The sequence below is a fragment of the Neovison vison genome, chromosome 7 (genome assembly GCF_020171115.1).
Source record: "Neovison vison isolate M4711 chromosome 7, ASM_NN_V1, whole genome shotgun sequence".
Classification (NCBI taxonomy): Eukaryota; Metazoa; Chordata; class Mammalia; order Carnivora; family Mustelidae; genus Neogale; species Neogale vison.
In genome coordinates this window covers 17,186,222-17,205,161 of record NC_058097.1, presented here as the reverse complement: position 1 = coordinate 17,205,161, position 18,940 = coordinate 17,186,222, and the positions used below count along the sequence as shown (strand labels likewise).

Below are 18,940 nucleotides of genomic sequence, written 5' to 3'. Positions count from 1 at the left end.
AGACCTCATCTAGAATGTATTTTGTTGTTTAACGTATCATTTTAAAATTTAAATAGTTTTAAACCCAGCATTCATCTCATGATTTTAAAAACACCACAATGCCACATGGAACTTACAAATCTCCTTCAGCTGATCATATGCATCTTTTTCTTCCTGTACCATTTTCTTTCTACTCCAACTAGCATCTTTCCCTCCCTGGGCTTCTATTTCATCCTTAAAAGGAAGGAGCTGACCTAGCTGATCTCAAAGCCCATTATTACTCTTTATGATAAAACAAAGCCTTCATTTCATAAACTCAGCCAGGTTGACTGGGTACATATTTACTGGGCATACAAGTGGATAAGATCCTCTTGGGGCTACAGTCCAAGTCAGACCTGACTATAGTCAGATGTCTCTTTAATTGGGCCCCTGGCAGGCTCAGTCTAAGGGCAGTCTAGCCTAGGTCCTGGATCATGTATCTGGTTGTAATGTTAGAGAACATTAGCCATGAACAAAAATTACCTTGTTGAGAATAACTGCAAATTAGATAACTTGCAAGTTTATTTATTTTTTTTAAAGATTTTATTCATTTATTTGACAGAGATCACAGTAGGCAGAGAGGCAGGCAGAGAGAGGGGAAGGGAAGCAGGCCCCTGCTGAGCAGAGAGCCCGATGTGGGACTCGATCCCAGGACCCCGAGATCATGACCTGAGCCGAAGGCAGCGGCTTAACCCACTGAGCCACCCAGGCGCCCCATCTGCAAGTTTATTTTAAAAACAAAAACTCAGGGACGCCTGGGTGGCTCAGTTGGTTGGACGACTGCCTTCGGCTCAGGGTGTGATCCTGGAGTCCCGGGATCGAGTCCCATAGCAGGCTCCCAGCTCCATGGGGAGTCTGCTTTGCTCTCTGACCTTCTCCTCGCTCATGCTCTCTCTCACTGTCTCTCTCTCTCAAATAAATAAATAAAATCTTTAAAAAAAAAAACTCAGGGGTGCCCCACCCAGGCGCCCCATCTTGCAAGTTTATTTTAAAAACAAAAACTCAGGGGTGCCCGGGTGGCTCAGTGGGTTAGAGCCTCTGCCTTTGGCTCAGGTCGTGATCCCGGGTTCCTCAATCCAGCCCCACATCAGGCTCTCTGCTCAGCGGGAAGCCTGCTTCCCTTCCTCTCTGCCTGCCTCTCTGCCTATTGTGATCTCTCTCTGTCAAACAAATGAATATAATCTTTAAACAAACAAACAAACTCAGAGGGGCGCTTGGGTGGCTGAGTTGGTTAAATGTCAACTCTTGATTTCAGCTCAGGTCATGATCTCAGGGTCATGAGACTGAGCCCAGCAACCGGCTCCATGCTAGGCATGGGGCCTGCTTAAGATTCTCTCTCTCCCTCTCTCTCTGTTCCTCCCCCTACCCCACCCTCACCTCTTAATAAATAAATAAATAAATAAATAAATAAACACCTCAGAGACACAGTTAATAAAAAATTATGATGTGAGAATAATCTTATTTTAGTTTCTAGTCCCTCATCATTTCTTGCTCTCCTTCTATATCCTATCTTTGGCTCATTTTGTCCACTTCCTGGTTTCTAAGCAGAGTCCCCTGTGTTTGGCTGGAAAAGCCCTCAGATGCCATTAGCGCCTTGAAGTGCCTGGTAGGGTCAATCTTCCCACATAGTTAACCACATCCCAGTCACTGAACACCCTTGTCTCAAATAACAGAGGTATCTGGGGAAAACCTTCCTTGAACAGACATTTTTCATAAGTCCAAGCCCATGAGGAGAGAGTGGAGCCAGGCCACCAGGACAAAGATGGGATGCTAGAATGCATCTGGGGCTCCACTGACAAATGAGGAGACTTGAAAAACAAGGGGGCAAGTGACTGGCTGAGCAAGGTGGCTGAGCCAGAAGCCGAAGTGAGGTCTTCCGATGCCTGGCCCTTGAGACCCTTGCAGGGACTACATTGCCCTTGAGGTGACACCACTTGGGTCCAGCCTGAGTCGCCACAGTTAGGTTGGAGCAAGAGTCTGTGGGTCCCTTCAGCTCAGCCCAGAGGAGCAGAATAGCACCAGGGAGGTTCTGTGAGGAAATCCAGGGCAGCGCAAGCTCAGAAAACATGGGCTCAGAAAACATAGGTGTTAGGTGAAATTTTGTTGAACTGAAAAACATTTTCTGGGGCTTGTAGAGGCTTCAAGCTTGACTTGAGGGTAGTTGGCAAGGTTAGTAATGGTCCAGAAACTGCCAAATTAATGTTTGCATTATTGTTATGCAGATGACTTTGCAGGAGTAGGGGGTCCTAGTGGCCAGCAGGTGGCAATAGAGCCCAGCGCTCCGCAGATTGACGCCTGGAAGTTCGAAACTGTAGCAGGTGTTGGTCGGCCTTTTGGCTAAGATCAAGTGTGATGTGAGGGAGAGGGCCAAAGCTCGGCCTCAGATGTAGCAATAGAAGACTGAAGCTACGCAGCCTCCACACAGCGCCTCTGTTCTATCCTCCCGGCCTGAGAGTGCATGGCAGACAGGGGACCTGAGTTCCCTGTTGGTCCAGTAATCCTGGTTCTCTGGCTGAACAGAGTCGGAGCTACCTGGCATCAGGTCCCACTTTTTCTCACTGGTTCTTGTGGGAACCAGGGGATTGAACGTTTTTATGAACGTTTTTAAGGGACTGGAACTTGGATATTCCTGTGCTGTTGGGGAAGGCCCTAGCCAGAAGGCTTGGACCAATGGCAGGGCAAGTAAGGAATTGGTCAAATCCAGGTGGAATATTAAAGATCGAGCAAATAGGGCACCTGGGTGGCTCAGTTGATTAAGCGACCACCTTAAGCTCGGGTCACGATCCTGGAGTCCCAGGATAGAGTTCCATATCAGGCTCCCTGCTTAGCAGGGAATCTGCTTCTCCCTCAGACCCTCACCCCTCTTTTCCTCCCTCTTTCTCGCATTCTGTCTCTCTCTCAAATAAATAAAATATTTTTTAAGAAAAGATCGAGCAGATAAATGGAAGGCATTTGGCATTAACGACAGGTCTTTTTGCCTCTGCCCTAGCTAAGACAAAATCCAGCTAAATAGTGCATTATCCGTTTCTCAGCAGAGGCACTTCTCAGAGTGCCGCGGGGTGTGAAGAGGCTTTGGCACACCTGGTGGTCCCCCTGGGCCAGGACCTCAACTGGACGTGTGAGATGGTCTTTTCAGCAGCAGTATTCCCAAGTCCAGAGCAGACACAGAAGTAGTTGATATGGAGACAGGAGGGCACGGAGAAGAATGTGGCGCTTTTTTTTTTTTTAAGATTTTATTTATTTATTTGACAGAGAGAGATCACAGTAGGCAGAGAAGTAGGCAGAGAGAGGGGAAGGGAAGCAGGCCCCTGCTGAGCAGAGAGCCCGATGCGGGACTCGATCCCAGGACCCTGAGATCACGACCTGAGCCGAAGGCAGCGGCTTAACCCACTGAGCCACCCAGGCGCCCAAGAATGTGGCTCTTGATTGCTGCGAGGCTGGTTAGCCCCACACCGGCGGCGTAGCCATCAACCCCCAGATGTGGACTGGCCTCGGAGAAACTGGCCTCTCAGCTGTCTTCGCCCTGTGGCCAGATGACATCGGCGGACCTGGATACCTGACCTTCAGCAGCAGAGATGGCCAGGTAGGGCACTACTTCTCCGGAGGGGAGACTGCTGCCCCCCTCTCGGTGCCCTCGGGGGCCAAAATGCGTTCCCTGAACGGAAAGAAGGGGGCCATGAAAAACAAAACGCAACTTTGCCTCATTTGGCAAAAGTCTTCCAGGTGAAAGCTGGCTTTCAGGGCTCCACCTACAGCTCTTAGGTTGTCATTTTTGCCTCGTTTTTGCCCTCTGTATATTCCTTACCAATTTTCCAGTGCATCAGTGTATTTTAAAAGGTTTTAAAAACTATTCCATCCGGCATTAAAGTTGCTTAGCCGCACCAGCAGAAACGTAAGTGCATTTGTGAGTTCCTTAAAGGAAACCCACTGATACCCTGACTTGGGAGATCAGGCTTTGCTTCAGCCTCTTCCAACTTTCTCAGTTCATTCTCACACCCCGTTAATTCCACAGCCTCATAATGTTGTGAGCTGCACCCTTCACCCACCAGGAGCTAAAGCGCAGCTGTTTTCCTGCGTTTCCACTTACTACACAATGAGAATTCAGGCTGCTCTCCTTACACACAGCCTGTTCTCTAATTCCCTTTCCCTTTCTCTGGAAGGCATTGGGGATAATTATGTAAACCCCCCCCTCCTTTTTCCCTGGGTGTTTTCAGTGTTTGAGAATTTTCTTTCTCACATTCATCTTTGGGAGTGGTGGTAGAACCCTGCAACTCCCCCCCCAGGTGGAGGACTTGCCATTCTGAGGTAATCTTTTCATTCACCATTTTAGTTTCCTTATAGAGCCTGCGAAAGAGGGGTGGTGTCGGGGCAACAGTTAGTAGCAACAGGGCAAATTCAGCACTCGGCTCCCGTTTTGTAATACCTGAGAGTGTCTAGCCCCAAATGCTTTGTCTTTCTTTAGAATGTGAAAGATCTAAATCCTCAGCTGAGTCCCGATTACCAATTCTGGGACAGCAGGAAAAGATTCTCTTATTCACTTGAAGTAATAAGTGACTCGAGTTTCTTAGTCGTAGTAGGCGTGGTCTGGGGAATCAGTGTCCAAACACTCAGTAGTGACCCAGAGGTGAACGTGGCATAGGGGAGGCAACGGAAATAGCATCTTGTGATGATCATCACCCTTCACTGTCCTATTCCTATAGCTGAAGTCAGTATGTGAAACATATCTTGCTGATAGGTTTACGTTTTTATTGTTGGCCTCGTCCACAGCAGTGCACACTAGCTCCCCGAATGTAGGGTCTTTCCTTTCCCATCTGCCGCTGAATCCGGCCCCTAGCAACTTGCCCCTAGCACAGAAGAGGTGTTCAGTGACTATGACTGGAATAAATGAACTTACGAGTATCCAAGACACACCACACACCCCACCGCAGCTCCCCGGGTGTGGCGCAGCGACCTCCCAAGCGGGACCCACACGCGGGGGCCTCTGGGAAGTGTAGTTCTCCACCGCCTCGGAGTTGCGGGACTGAGGCTCCGCGTGCGCAGGCGCACTTCCGGCTCTGCCCCGCCGCTGCGGCCATTGTCCGGCCGCTGTGCGGCTAAGGCCGCTTTGGGCCGTCCCTCCGCACATCAGAATTGGAGAGGACTGAACCTGCAGTGGATGCAGGAGGAGCTGGCCCCAGCCCCGGGTGGGCCCGACGTCGCGAAATCCGGAGTCCGCAGGAGGCGGTAATTCCGAGTGCGCGGGTCAAGGCGGCACCTCCCACGGGTTTGGCTTGTATCCGCCCGGCCGCGCCCACCATCCTGCGGGTGGGACTGGGCGTGGCCAGAGGACAGTGTCCAGGATGCCGAGAGCCTTTAATTTGGTATCCGGGAAACGACAGGCCTAGGGGCAGTCCGCGTAGCTTCCCAAGCCTCTCCGGGAGAAGTGGCTGAGGGACGGAGGCGGGCCCGGCGCGGCGGGGAGGGGTCGGCGGTTGCAGCCGGGTGAGTGGGCCCTGTCCTCTCTTCCCAGCCCCAGTCTGGGAGCCGGCCCCAGCGAGGCAGGAATGGCCCCGAGGCCTCCGACGGCCGCGCCCCAGGTGAGCAGCGGGTTCCTCACTTCCCCAGGGCGTCCCTACCAGCCAGGCCCCCCGGGGCGTGTTTAGAGAGCAGTCATTGTTTTGCGCCTGGGAGACAGCCTTTCCTAGCTTGGTCATTCCCTCAGAGCCTCCCAGCCCTGCGAAACCCAGGATATCCAGAGCTGAGGAGAGTGGGCATCCCAAAACAGGGGCCGCACTGTGGGGAGGGGCAACCCGGGCGGTGCGGTTCTGCGGGAAGAGTTAAGAGTGAATGTGTCACTGTTGAGGGTCCTGAGTGCCAGTCCAGTTCCTTGAACTATGTCAGGGAATGGAGAGGGGAGGGTGACAGTATAGAAAACTATAGAGGAGGAAGTTAACTGTTAGGGAAGGAGAGAGCAGCCCCAGCCTTTGACCCAGGGGCCATAAAAAGACGGTAGGAGCTGAAGAAGCTTGGCCAGGATTTGCCTTGAAAGAGGCTGGAGATGGGCCAGGAGGGAAAAAGAAAACATACGGAACAGGAAGGACCTGTCCCATAGCTTTTCTTGTTTTTTACCTTAACAAAGATATAATAGTGTATACCCCCACATGTCCAGCCTGCAGCTTCGTTAATATGAAGCTGTTTTTTTAACTCATGTATTCTTGTGAGAGAGGAGGCATTTTCTAGAAGCATCACAACTCTGAGGTTATGCACTGATTTACCTAGAGTATGTGTGAAAATATAACAAGGTTCAGATGGTATTTTAACCCACACACTCTTTAGAATTAAGGAAAAATTACAAACTCCAGTTGCTAAGTGTGTGAGACTATCAGAATCAATCCAGGGGCGCCTGCCTGGCACAGTTGATTGAGAATGTTACTTTTGAACTCCGGATTGTGAGTCTGAGCCCCACGTTGGGTACAGAGATTACTTAATCCAGATAAAAATACTGATTAGTAATATCATATAAAAAGCAGTTTATGGTAAATTAGCAGCAGCTGGGTGGCTTAGGTGTTTAAGCATGGGACTTTTGATTTCAGCTCAGGTCATGATCTCAATCAGGGTCATGAGTCTATGCTCATCGGAAAGACTGAGATTCTGTCTCTTCCTTTCCCTCTGCCCCCTTCCTGTTCGCATGCATGGGCGCTCTTTCTCTAAAATAAATAAATCTTTAAAAAAAATAAATAAAACAGTTTATAGTAAATTAAACATATAATGCCTTTATATATTTTACTTCTTGTTGTGTGTTTTTGTTTTATAAAGGTGAGCCTTAAGGAGTAAAACAAGTAACAATTCTAGAACAAGATATTTGTTTGGTTTGACATGAACCAGAGCAAATAAATCACTGGTCATCAGTGCAGTTCCATATAAAGTGCTTCCTCAGCAGGCTGTGAGAATTAGGACTGCTTAACACACTTAACATCTCATGTGCATGATGATCCTTTCATTAGGGGTTGCCTTTTTTTTTTCCCTTCTTCTTTTATTTATTTTTTAAGATTTTATTTATTTGATAGAATGCGTACAAGTAGGGGGAGTGGCTGAGCAGGGAGCCTGATTTGGGGCGGGGCTCCATCTGAGGACCCTGGTATCAAGCTGTGAGCTGCAGGCAGATGCTTAACTGACTGAGCCACTCTGGTGCCCCAGGGGTTGCCTTTTTTTTTTTTTTTTTTTTTAAGATTTCATTTATTTATTTGACAGACACAGAGAGGGAACACAAGCAAGGGCAGTGGAAAAGGGAGAAGCAGGCTTCCCGCTGAGCAGGGAGCCGGATGCGGGTCTCCATCCCAGGACCCTGGGATCATGACCTGTGCTGAGGGCAGGCGCTTAATGACTGAGCCACCCAGGCGCCCCAGGGGTTTCCTTTTTAATGGTGAAAGTGGATTTGTGTTCTGAGCAGTGACTGTTAGGGACTGCTTTAAACTACACTTTCAAAACTTTGTTGCCCAAGTACTCTAGTTCAGTTATATTCTCTTGGGATGGCCTGTCAGTCCCCTTGGATTACCTCATCCAGGCTGCAGGTAATGACCCTGGTGGAAAGACAACATCTGAATCCACAAAGGGGGTTTTTTGGTCAGAAATTTCCCTTTGTCGAGGTTCCTTTTCTCTGAGCTTGGCCCTCCAGGGAATGCAAGAGATGAGTAATCGAGTGACTGCTTCTCCTGGAGGTACTTCTCCTTCTCCTGCAGAAGTATATAGCACAGGACAGTGGTGTTTCTGAGGTCCAGAGGCTGCTGTGCGTACAGAGAGGAGCGTGGAAATTCTGCCTGTGGGAAACAGTCAGCGGAGATGCCACTTCTGCATAGAAGCAGAGTCCAGCAAGTGAAAATGAAGGGGGTGGAGATAGAGCTGATGGATTTGGTGCATCAGGGACGTTGGGAGGCAAGAAGATGAAGGGCGTGATCGTGAAACTGTTGTTGTGTGTGACAGTGGGTATGGGCCACAGGCAGTGGGGAAACGAGAATAGAAGGGAGTTTGGACGTTTTTCTTTGCGGCTGGGGTAACCCATTCATTCATTCATTTATCTATTCATTCGGCTGATAGCCATTGAACCCCTGTGATGTGCTAAGACACTTTTCTAAGTGGTTGGGATATATTAGTGAACAACGTTTATAATCTCTGATTTTGTGGGGCTTACGTCCTAGAAGGAGGAGACAGAAAAATGCAGTAAGTAACTTTTATAATATCCTAGAAGCTGACTGTACCAGAGGGGAGAAGAAGGTAGAGAAAAGTAAGGGAGATGGTGGGGGTAGATTGTGATAAGGGTGCAGCTTAAATAAAGAGGTAAAGGTAAGCCTTATTCTTACTGAGATGGGGGCCTCTGGGTGGAGTGGCAGGAGGCAAGGGAGTCTGTGGGGCACAGGGCTGGCGAAGAGTGCCCCAAACAGCAGGATGTGTGCGTCATGTGTTCAGGGAACTGCGGGTGGTTGGTGTAGCTTGAGTCACTGTTGAGCAGGAAACTAAGATGACTTTTTCTTGGTTTTAAATATTGCCGTGAATGACAAAATTTGGAGCAAGAGTTTCAAAGTCAGAGCTCTCATGAAGAGGTGTTTGAGGGGTGGGACCTTCCACTGGCATTTGGCGAGCAAACATCTGAAGGGACTCCAAAATGGAGGGGAACAGCAGCAGAGGGGGTTATACCCTGAAAATCCTTAGGATCTATAGGATCCTTAGTAACTGTGTGTAAACATTGGGTATCTTTCTCTTCATTATATGCACTATGTTTTTAGTTAGGAATAAAAAAAGGTGAAAACACCAGAACAGTAAGAAATGGGGAAAGTTTTAGAAGGAAAAAGTTGCATATGGATTTCAGGTTTACCTTGAAGGGGAGGAAGTAGAAAGGGACCAGGACTTGGTCTCCATGGACTCCAGATCCCAAGAGCTCCATGGTTAGGCTCATCAGGATGAACAGGCTCAGCCAAAGCTGTCTCGGGTCACGCGGACTCAGACAGGATGCTCCTGGACCCCCAGGGGCCGCCAAGCCACTTGCTGAACCAGGTCAGGGAATGTTCCAGGTCCCTATGTCCAGAGGTCCCCTTTCTTAGCCTCCTCCAGAGCTGCCTGGAGCCGGGCTTCAGGCCTCAGCCCAGACACACTTTCCCCTTTTGTGAGTTCGCACAGCACCTGTGCACAGCAGTCATAGTGCTGTTTTTTATGTCCTAAGGAGTTGTGTGTTTACCCATCCGTGTCTGTACTAAGCTTTCAGCTAGCTCCTTTAGGGCAGGGCCGTTTGTCTGCTTTCATCTCTTTCTCCAAAGTACACGCTCTGTAAGCGGGTATCAAAGTAGCAAACATTCCTAACCACTTAACCCCAGCAGTAATTCCGTACTTTGTGTATTTTCTACTAAACTAGCAAAAACTATGTTTTTCTGGTAACAGTGACCCTAATTTTCTGATAAAATAATTGTGCGAAACAGTATAACTTTCACTGAACCCTTTTAAGGAATTTGGTCCTTTTTAAAATTTTTATTTTTAGCTTTTTAAAAGATTTTTTTGAGGGGCGCCTGGGTGGCTCAGAGGGTTAAAGCCTCTGCCTTCAGCTCAGATCATGATCCCAGAGTCCTGGGATCGAGCCCCGCATCGGGCTCCCTGCTCAGTGGGGAACCTGCTTCCCCTCCTTTCTCTCTGCCTGCCTCTCTTCCCACTTGTGATCTCTGTCTGTCAAGTAAATAAATAAAATCTAAAAAAAAAAAAGATTTTTTTGAGAGAACGAGAGAGTGAGAGAGCACAAGCAAAGGGGACAGCTGAGGGAGCGGGAGAAACAGGCCTATTGCTGAACAGGAAGCCCCACGTGGGGGCTTGATACCAAGACCCTGAGATCATGACCTGAGCCAAAGACAGATGCTTAACCAATGGAGCCATGCAGCCACCCTTTGTCGTTTTTTTTTTTAATATTTTATTTATTTAGAGAAAGATTGCGAGCGGGAGAGGGGCAGAGGGAGAGAGAGAATCTCAAGCAGACTCCACGCTGAGCATAGAGCCTGACGTAGGGCTGCCTCTCATAACCCTGAGATTGGGGCCTGAGCTGAAATCAACAGTCAGACACTTAACCAGTTGAGCCACCAAGGCTCCCCAAGAAATTTTATCTTTAAGACAATGTTAGGATGTCAGGGACGCCTGGGTGGCTCAGTTGGTTAAGCAGCTGCCTTCGGCTCAGGTCATGATCCCGGCGTTCTGGGATCGAGTCCCACATCGGGCTCCTTGCTCGGCAGGGAGCCTGCTTCTCCCTCTGCCTCTGCCTGCCTCTCTGTCTCCCTGTTCTCGCTCTCTCTCCCTCTCTCTCTGACAAATAAATAAATAAAATCTTTAAAAAAAAAAAGACAATGTTAGGATGTCAAAACCTGTTCTTCTAAGACCTATTTCAAAAAATATTTTAAATAATGAATACTGCTATGCTAAAAAAATTTTTTTAAAGTGCTGAAAAAAAGTAGAGAAGATTTTTAAAAATTGTTTTAATTTAAAAATTAAAATAGAGAAGATAACTTTTTACTAAAAAAAAAAAAATATTTTATTTTTTCCCTCTCTTTTCTATGTCTTGTATATCTTATCAGGGGTACCTGGGTGGCTCAGTTGTTTAAGCATCTGACTCTTTTTTTTTTTTTTTTATTAAAGATTTTTATTTATTTATTTGACAGAGAAAGATCACAAGTAGGCAGAGAGGCAGGCAGAGAGAGAGAGAGGAGGAGGAAGCAGGCTCCCTGCTGAGCAGAGAGCCCGATGCGGGACTCGATCCCAGGACCCTGAGATCATGACCTGAGCCGAAGGCAGCGGCTTAACCCACTGAGCCACCCAGGCGCCCTAAGCATCTGACTCTTGATTTTGACTCAGGTCACAATCTCAGGGTCATGAGATCGAGCCTCATGTGTTGGGCTCCACGGAGCTCAGAGTCTGGTCAAGATTCTCTCTCTCTCTCTCTCCCCGCTACCCCTCCCTCTGCTCTCTCTCAAACAAATGAATAAAATCTTTAAATATTTATCTATCTATCTAATCAAAGCATGTGAGCATATATATATAATACAGATTTTTTTAGTACAAAAAAGTCATTTGTGATCTTTGTTTAGTACCTCTTTATTTGTTGTGATGAATTTCCTTCATTTCTCTCTGTACATGTTTTTCCCTTCAACATTTTAAATTTCATATAACTTTTATGTGGAGTTTTCTTTTTCTTTTTTTTTTTTTTTTAGGATTATTTATTTATTTGACACAGAGAGAGAGACAGCAAGAGAGGAAACACAAGCAGGGGGAGAGAAAGAGGGAGGAGCAGGCTTCCTGCTGAGCAGGGAGCCCAATGTGGGGCTCTATCCCAAGACCCTGGGATCATGACCTGAGCTGAAGGCAGACACTTAACTGACTGAGCCCCAACTTCTGTTTTTTTTTTAAACACTTTTGTTTTTCAGATTTTATTCATTCGTTTGAGACAGAGCATGAAGGGGGTTTGTGTAGCAGAGGGAGAAGGAGAAGCAGAGTCCCTGCTCTGCTGGGATGATTTGGGAACAGTTGATTTTGTCCTCAATTATTAAGGTTTTTACTTTTTTGCATCAACATTAGTGATTTAAGATTTTAAAATTACCCATTTCATTAAGAGTTTTCACATTTCTTAACACCTGGTGTGTATTTTACTGGTTTGTTTATTCCCTTTAAAGTCATTTGTTTTGTTTTGTTTTTTTTTTAAGATTTTTATTTTATTTTTTTTTAAAGATTTTACTTGTTTATTTGACAGACAGAGATCACAAGTAGACAGAGAGGCAGGCAGAGAGAGAGAGAGAGGGAAGCAGGCTCCCTGCTGAGCAGAGAGCCCGATGCGGGACTCGATCTCAGGACCCCGAGATCATGACCTGAGCCGAAGGCAGCGGCTTAACCCACTGAGCCACCCAGGCGCCCTAAGATTTTTATTTTTAAGTAATCTCTACACCCATTGTGGGGCTCCAACTCAGAGCCCCGAGATCAAGAGCCAAACACTACACTGACTAAGCCAGCCAGGGACCCAAGTTGTTTTTCTTTTTCTTTTTTCTTTTTTTTAAAGATTTTATTTGTTTATTTGACAAAGACCACAACTAGGCAGAGAGGGAGGCGGGGGCGGGCAGGGGAAGCAGGCTCCCCGCCTGGCAGAGAGCCCGATGCAGGTCTTGATCGCAGGACCCCAAGATCATGACCGGAGTGGAAGGCAGAGGCTTAATCCACTGAGCCACCCAGGAGCCCCCAGTTGTTTCTTTTATATACAAGATATGCCAGAGGTTTTTCTGTTTATCTAGTACTTAAGAGGAACCAGCTTTTGAATTTGGTTCTCAACATCATCATTTTTGTGTTTGCCCCTGCTTTTTATTTAACAAAAATATTATTTATTTATTTATTTATTTATGATTTATGATTCTAAAAATGATTCCTCATTTTCCTTCAGTAGGAATGACCCAGAATGGGTGCCTAGGTGGCTTAGTCAGTTGGGCATCTGCCTTTGGCTCAGGACAGGATCCCAGAGTCCTGGGATGGAGCCCTCATTGGGCTCCCCTCTCTTTGGGGAGCCTGCTTCTCCCTCTCCCTCTGCCTGCCGCTCCCCCTGCTTGTGCTCTTTGCCTCTCAAATAAAATCTTAAAAAAACAAAAAGAGTGATCCAGACTCTATATTCATTCATCCAGCAGACATTTTTGGAATACCTTCTCTATGCCAGGCAGTGGTTCTTAACTAGGGTCATATTTTATAAGTAGTCGGGCAAAGATGCATGCTTCCTTTGTGACGTCAGTAGGGCTTCATTGAGGAAATTTAGTGAGAGGGTGTACATAAATGACTGAGCTCGGTGCGTGGCCTGTGGTGAGTGTTCACTGAATGTTACCTGTTGCTCTTTTATAATGAATCACCTGAGGAGTTTTTAAAAGTTGTTTGTCAGGGCCCTCCATGCATGGCAAGTTTTCTAAGTTGCTCTGCTGATTCTAGACAGTTCCACTGTGCTTAATTTTTGGAAAAAGAGTTTGAGAAGATGTTGAAGGAGTAAAACATGACCAAAAAGCTACAGTTGTAGGGGCACCTGGCTGGCTCAGTCGGTAGAACATTCATGTCTTGGTTTTAGGGTTGTGAGTTCAAGCCCAAGTTAGAGATAAAGATTACTTTAAAAAAATAAACAAAATCTTAAAAAAACAAAACAAAACATATATACTTAAAAAACAAACAAAAAAAAACACCAAACAGCTACTATTCTGAAATGGAGATGTGGACCAAATGATGAAGGGGAAGGCAGGGAGATGAGGGATCTGGAAAAGCTTCAGAAGGGAAGAGACCATTGGACTGGTTCTAGAAAGGGGAGTAGGAATTTTTCCTATAATGCTGAGGGAAGAAAGTACATGGTGGTCAGATAAGATGTACAAAGACAAAGAGCCTCAAAAGCGAATGCTGTAGTAAGGGCAAGGAGTCCAAAATTGGTGAGAAAAGGGGGCAAATTTGGAGAGAAAGCTGTAAGGCTGTATCCCTATAAAGTCCCTTTAGAACCACTTTTGCTGTATTCCAAAGATTTTGGACTGCTGTGTTTTCATTTGTCTCGATGTATTTTTTTATTTCCTCTTTGATTTCTTGGTTGACCCATTCACCATTTAGTAGCATGTTATTTAACCTCCACATGTTTGTGTTTCTTCCAGATTTTTTTCTTGTGGTTTCATAGCATTGTGGTTGAAAAAGATGCATGGTATGCCTTCATTCTTTTTGAATTTCTTCAGACTTGTTTTGTGGCCTGTCATATGAACTCTTCTGGAGAATGTTCCATGTGCACTTGAAAAGAAAGTGTATTCTGCTGTTTTAGGATGGAATGTTCTGAATGTATCTGTTGGCTCCATCTGGTCCAATGTGTCATTTGAAGCCACTGTTTCCTACTTGATTTTCTGTTTGGACGATCTATCCATTGATTTAAGTGGAGTATTAAAGTCCTCTGCTATTATTGTATTACTCTTGAAGACTTTCTTTATGTTTTTTATGAGCTGCTTTTTGTATTTTGGTGGCTCCCATGTTGGGTGCATGAATATTTATGATTGTTATATCTTGTTGCATTATCTCCTTTATGATTATATAGTGCCCTTCTTTGTCTCTTGTTACAGTTTTTGTTTTGTTTTGTTTTTCATGTTTTTTTTTTCAGATTTTATTTATTTATTTGACACAGAGAGAGAGATCACAAGTAGGTGGAACGGCAGGCAGAGAGAAAGGGGGAAGCAGGCTTCCCGCTGAGCAGAGAGCCTGATGCGGGGCTTGATCCCAGGACCTTGGGACCATGAACTGAGCCGAAGGCAGAGGCTTTAATCCACTGAGCCACCCAGGCGCTCCTGTTTTTCATGTTTTTAAAAGATTTTTATTTACTTATTTGACAGAGAGAAAGTGAGCGCAAGCAAGGGGAATGACAGAGGGAGAGGGAACCCGGCTGAGCAGGGAACCAGATGCCAGACTCCATTCCAAGAGCCCAGGATCATGACTTGAGCCAAAGGCAGACTCTCAACCGACTGAGCCACCCAAGCATCCCTAAAGTCTTTGTTTTAAAGTCTGTTTTGTTCAATATAAGTAATGCTACTCCTGCTTTCTTTTCACTTCCATTTGCATAATAAATGCTTGCCTATCTTTCCACTTTAAATCTGCATGTCTTTAGGTCTGGCGTGAGTCTCTCTTAGGCAAGATATAGATGGGTCTTATTTTTTTCTCCATTCTGTCACCTTTTGACTGGAGTGTTTTGTCTTTTGTGTCTTTTGACTGGAGTGTTTTGTCCATTTGTGTTCAAAGTAATTATTGATAGGTATGTACTTACTGCCTTTTTGTTACTTGTTTTATGGTTGCTTTTGTAGTTCTTTTCCTTCTTTTTGCTCTTTTCTCTCTCTCCTGGCTTTCTTTAGTGATATACTTGGATTCCACTCTCTCTCTCTTTTCTTCTTCTTCTTCCTTTTTTTTTTTTTTGGCATGTCTGTTACTGGTTTTTGGCTTGTGGTTACCGTTAGGTTTGTATATAGAATCTTATGCATATAGCAGTCCGTATTAAGTTGATGGTCTCCAGAGTTTGAACCCATCCTTTACTCTTCTCCCTGCCAACATTTTAGGTATATGGTGTCACAGTTTATAGCCATTCATTTTGTGACTCCCTTGACTGTTTTTGGGTGGTTTTTTTTGTACATATACTAATTTTTTTTTTTTTTTTTTTTGCTTACTGCCAGGCTTGTGGCACTGCTTTGGACGAACTCTGGCCAAGGGTGTATTGGAGGGGGCAGGTCTGCAAGAGAACGCAAGGGTTGGGGCACACGGTGCCTGTAAGGCCCTTAATGGTCTGGTGTGGGGCAGGACCTGCAGCCTCCTGGGAAAGCTCCTGCTTAGGCTGGGATGTAGGGTGAGTCCACAGAAGAGCACTGGGGCTGGGTGTACTGTGAGCAAGCTGGGTGGAGAGCGTTCACACTGCAGGGGTTCCCAAAGGTGCCCATGTATTCAGGGTGGGGAGTGGGGGAGGGAAATGGCACCTGCCAGCTCTTTTGTTCTTAGAGAAGTCTCCCAGAGATTCCTGCCCCTCCAGCATATGGTCTGAGATTAGTAAATAAATCTCTTATCCCTGTACCCCAGGTCTTTTTCAAATTGCACCTTCCGTGGTATTATTTTTCTGGGGCTGTTTGTTGTGCCTTTTTTTTTTTTTTAGATTTTTATCTATTTATTTGACAGAGATCACAAGGAGGCAGAGAGGCAGGCAGGGAGAGAGGAGGAAGTAGGCTCCCTGCCAAGCAGAGAGCCCAATGCGGGACTCAATCCCAGGACCCTGAAATCATGACCTGAGTTGAAGGCAGAGGCTTAACCCACTGAACCACCCAGGCGCCTTGTGCTGTCTCTATAAAGGCCGGGACTCAGTTTCCTATCACTCTGTCTGGCTCTTTGAGAGCTGAACCCGGTGACTTTTTTTTTTTTTTCTAAGTTGCATGGGGTACCAGGTAGCTCAGTCAGTTGGGTGTCTGCCTCCTGCTCAGGTGATGGTCTCAGGGTCCTGAGATTGAGCTGAGCAGCTGGCTCCCTGATCAGCAGGGAGTCCCATTTCTCCATCTCCCCCGCCCCTCCCCCAGCTCATGCTGTCTTTTGCTCTACTCCCCTGCTCTTTCTCTGAAACAAATAAAATCATACAAAAAACTTTATTAAATTCCCATATGTTAAGCCCCACTTATTATAAGAACGTTCAAAGTTAGGCCCCTCTGATTTTGAAAGCTGAATGTTACAGGGATTCATCTTGCCAGTGCAGTCCCATGTGCCTGGGGTGCCTGGGGTGGGGATCTGCTTCTTTTCTTTCTCTGTGCCCACATTGTTCCGCCCTCCTGCAAACAGTCCCACAGATCAGTTTGGCTCCTCACCAGGCTTCACCCTTCCTACTCTCTTCGTTGTGGCCTCTTCTCTACATTTCTCTGTGGAGAGTCTGTTCTGCCAGCCTTTAAGTCATTTCCTGGGCTCCTTGCACTGAGGCGGGTGCTAAGTATATCCACAGGGTGAGGCGGAGATCTAGGACGGTCCAAAACAACGGAAACTACATACATAATTTTAAATTTTCTAGTGGTACAATGTAGAAAGAGATGGGTGAAATTAATTTTGGTAATACATATTATTTAACCCAGTATAACTGAAATATTTCTAAATGAATCAGTATTTTAAAGTTACTAACGAGATAGTTTATTTATTTCTTTACTTTGGTGCTATTTTGAAACCCAGTGTGTAACTTATACTTGCCACACAGCCGAGTTTGAATTAGCCACATTACAGGTGCTCAGTTGTGACATGTTTCTGGTGGCTACCACATCAGCATGCATCTAGAAAGTTACTGCCTGGCTTAATGGTATCATTGGCAGGGGAGGTTTTTGAGCAGGATTTGAGACATGAAAGGGAGGGTCTATATGTAGGAGATGTTTTTTGAGGCTCTTGGTGATTCCAGGGCATAAAGGAAAAATGAGACAAGGATAAGGTCCAGGTTTCCAGGTGAGATGCTCTGGACGATCATGCCCTTAGCCTAAGTGGGGCATCTGTGTGTGTGTGTACGTACGTGTGTGCGTGTAAAGGATTAGATATGCCCTTAGCCCAGCTTGCCAGGCTGTTACTGGTCTGGTATCAGAAAGCACAGTACTTGAGTGAAAACCCTACACTGTGTCTTAGCAAATGTAATGCGTTCTAATTGGGGAAACTAACTTTGGTCTTGGAGTAGTTTGTATAAATGTGATTGTTTTTACTTACTAGCTACCATTCTCTGGTTTTCAGCTTTGGTAAGTTTCTAAGTTACAAAGTTTCCTGAGTTAGAATTTGAGCAGATTTCTGCTCTGCAGTTGGCACATGTTGGAGTGGGAGGTGGTATCTCTATATCTGCAAGTGTTGTTCTGCAGAGCTCGAAGTGTCCTTTCACCCTTCTGCTCTTAACTCTTGGGTTTTCAGCTCTGGGAACCCAGCTAGAGATGTTATAGATGAGAAGATTGGACCAGGAGGTCCGTGATTCACCCAAGGGATTGCACGTTATCAGTGGGCCACTTTTTATGGGCCCAGGAAATCGAGTCTTCTCAATGTTATATATGCTGTTTCTAGTTCTTTGGACCTTTTATGTTAACATGACAAAGGCAAAATACTTGATACTTCGTGATAACCTTAATTTTTAAAAGGGGTTGATAATGAGGTCCATTTATTTCTGGAAGGAGGGTGAATGCTGTCGAGTTGAGCTCTCGGAGTGGCTCGCTCACACCAGAGGTCTCAGTACATTTTACCTGTTTAATATTACAAGCTCTTGATTGTCTTTTATGTACCAAACTGATTCTGACCTCTGGGGATTCAGAGGTGCCTAAGACAAGGTCTTAACCCTTTGGAAGCGCAATGAATAATAGGTAACAGACAGTATAACGTAACGTCTTATGAGCGTGCTGGAGGGGGCCCAGGGAGGAGGGTTGTGGAAGGTGTGAGGCACTTGGCCCAGACATGGGGGTAGGAGAGGAACCCCAGAAGAGAAAACTTTACAGAGTCTTGCTGAGAGAATTAATGTTACCTGGGCAGAAGAGGGTAGGCCAAGCATTTTTACAGAGACAAAAGAGAGTGTTTAGTTTCAAGTTGTAACTCTTCTTCAGGCTGAATTATGGTGTCCACAGTTAGGAAAATCCAGAGGTAAGGCTGTGGAAGTAAGGTGTGGACCAGGTTATGAAGGACTCTGAAGGTCACATGAAGGAATCTAATTTTTAATCTAAAGAGAAACATTTTTGGGGTGCTTGGGTGGCTCAGTCGGGTAAGCATCTGTATTCAGATCAGGTCATGATCCCAGGGTCCTGGGATCGAGTCCTGAATTGGGCTCCCTGCTTAGAGTAAGGTTTGCATCTCCCTCTGCCCCTCGTGCTTGCCCCTTCTCATGCTTGCTTTCGCACACATGCTCTCTCTGTTGTGCATACATGCAAAAATAAATAAATAGAAAATCTTAAAAAAAAAAAAAGAAAAGCATTTATTAAATATTTCTGGAACACCTACTATGCAGGTCTGTTCTAGGCACTGAAGAGTCAGACATGAAGAAAATAGGTGATAGTCAGGCTCTCCTGGCGTTTACATTGTGCTCTGCAATGCATACTATAAGCAAATGAAAATATATGTTAGGTGGGAAGGACTATGAAAAGGAGAGGAAACCAGAGCGACAATGCAGGGTGGGATGCTGTTATATGCAGGGTGGTCAGGGACGTTTGCTCTGATGAGGTGACATTGGAACAAAGAGCTGGAGCAAATGAATAGGGAGCCACGTGCAAATCTGCAGGAAGAAGCTTCCAAGTCAAGAGAATGGTCAAAACAAAGGCTCCAGAGCAGAAACATGCTTGGTGTGTTCCAGGAATCTGAAGGAGGAAGAGCAGTGGGTCAGGGATGAGGTTTAAGATGAAGTCAGGGACATAGTAGGGGACAGAGT

The 18,940-nt window shown here is 45.9% G+C and overlaps 1 protein-coding gene across 4 annotated transcripts in view; it reads left to right on the top strand.

Moving 5' to 3' along the window:
- The window catches only part of ZFP90 (ZFP90 zinc finger protein), a 78,318-nt gene that overhangs the window by 47,524 nt on the left and 11,854 nt on the right, over positions 1-18,940 (top strand). For 2 of the 4 annotated variants that reach the window (XM_044255855.1, XM_044255859.1), the window contains exons 1-2: positions 5,083-5,241; positions 5,528-5,594. The exons of 1 other annotated variant lie outside the window; for it this stretch is intronic. In XM_044255855.1, coding sequence (XP_044111790.1) covers positions 5,174-5,241; positions 5,528-5,594 — 135 coding nt within the window. In that variant the 5' untranslated portion in view covers positions 5,083-5,173. Of the gene's footprint in view, positions 1-5,082; positions 5,242-5,527; positions 5,595-18,940 lie in introns of those variants that run through there. One more of the 4 variants, XM_044255857.1, reaches the window with a different exon arrangement.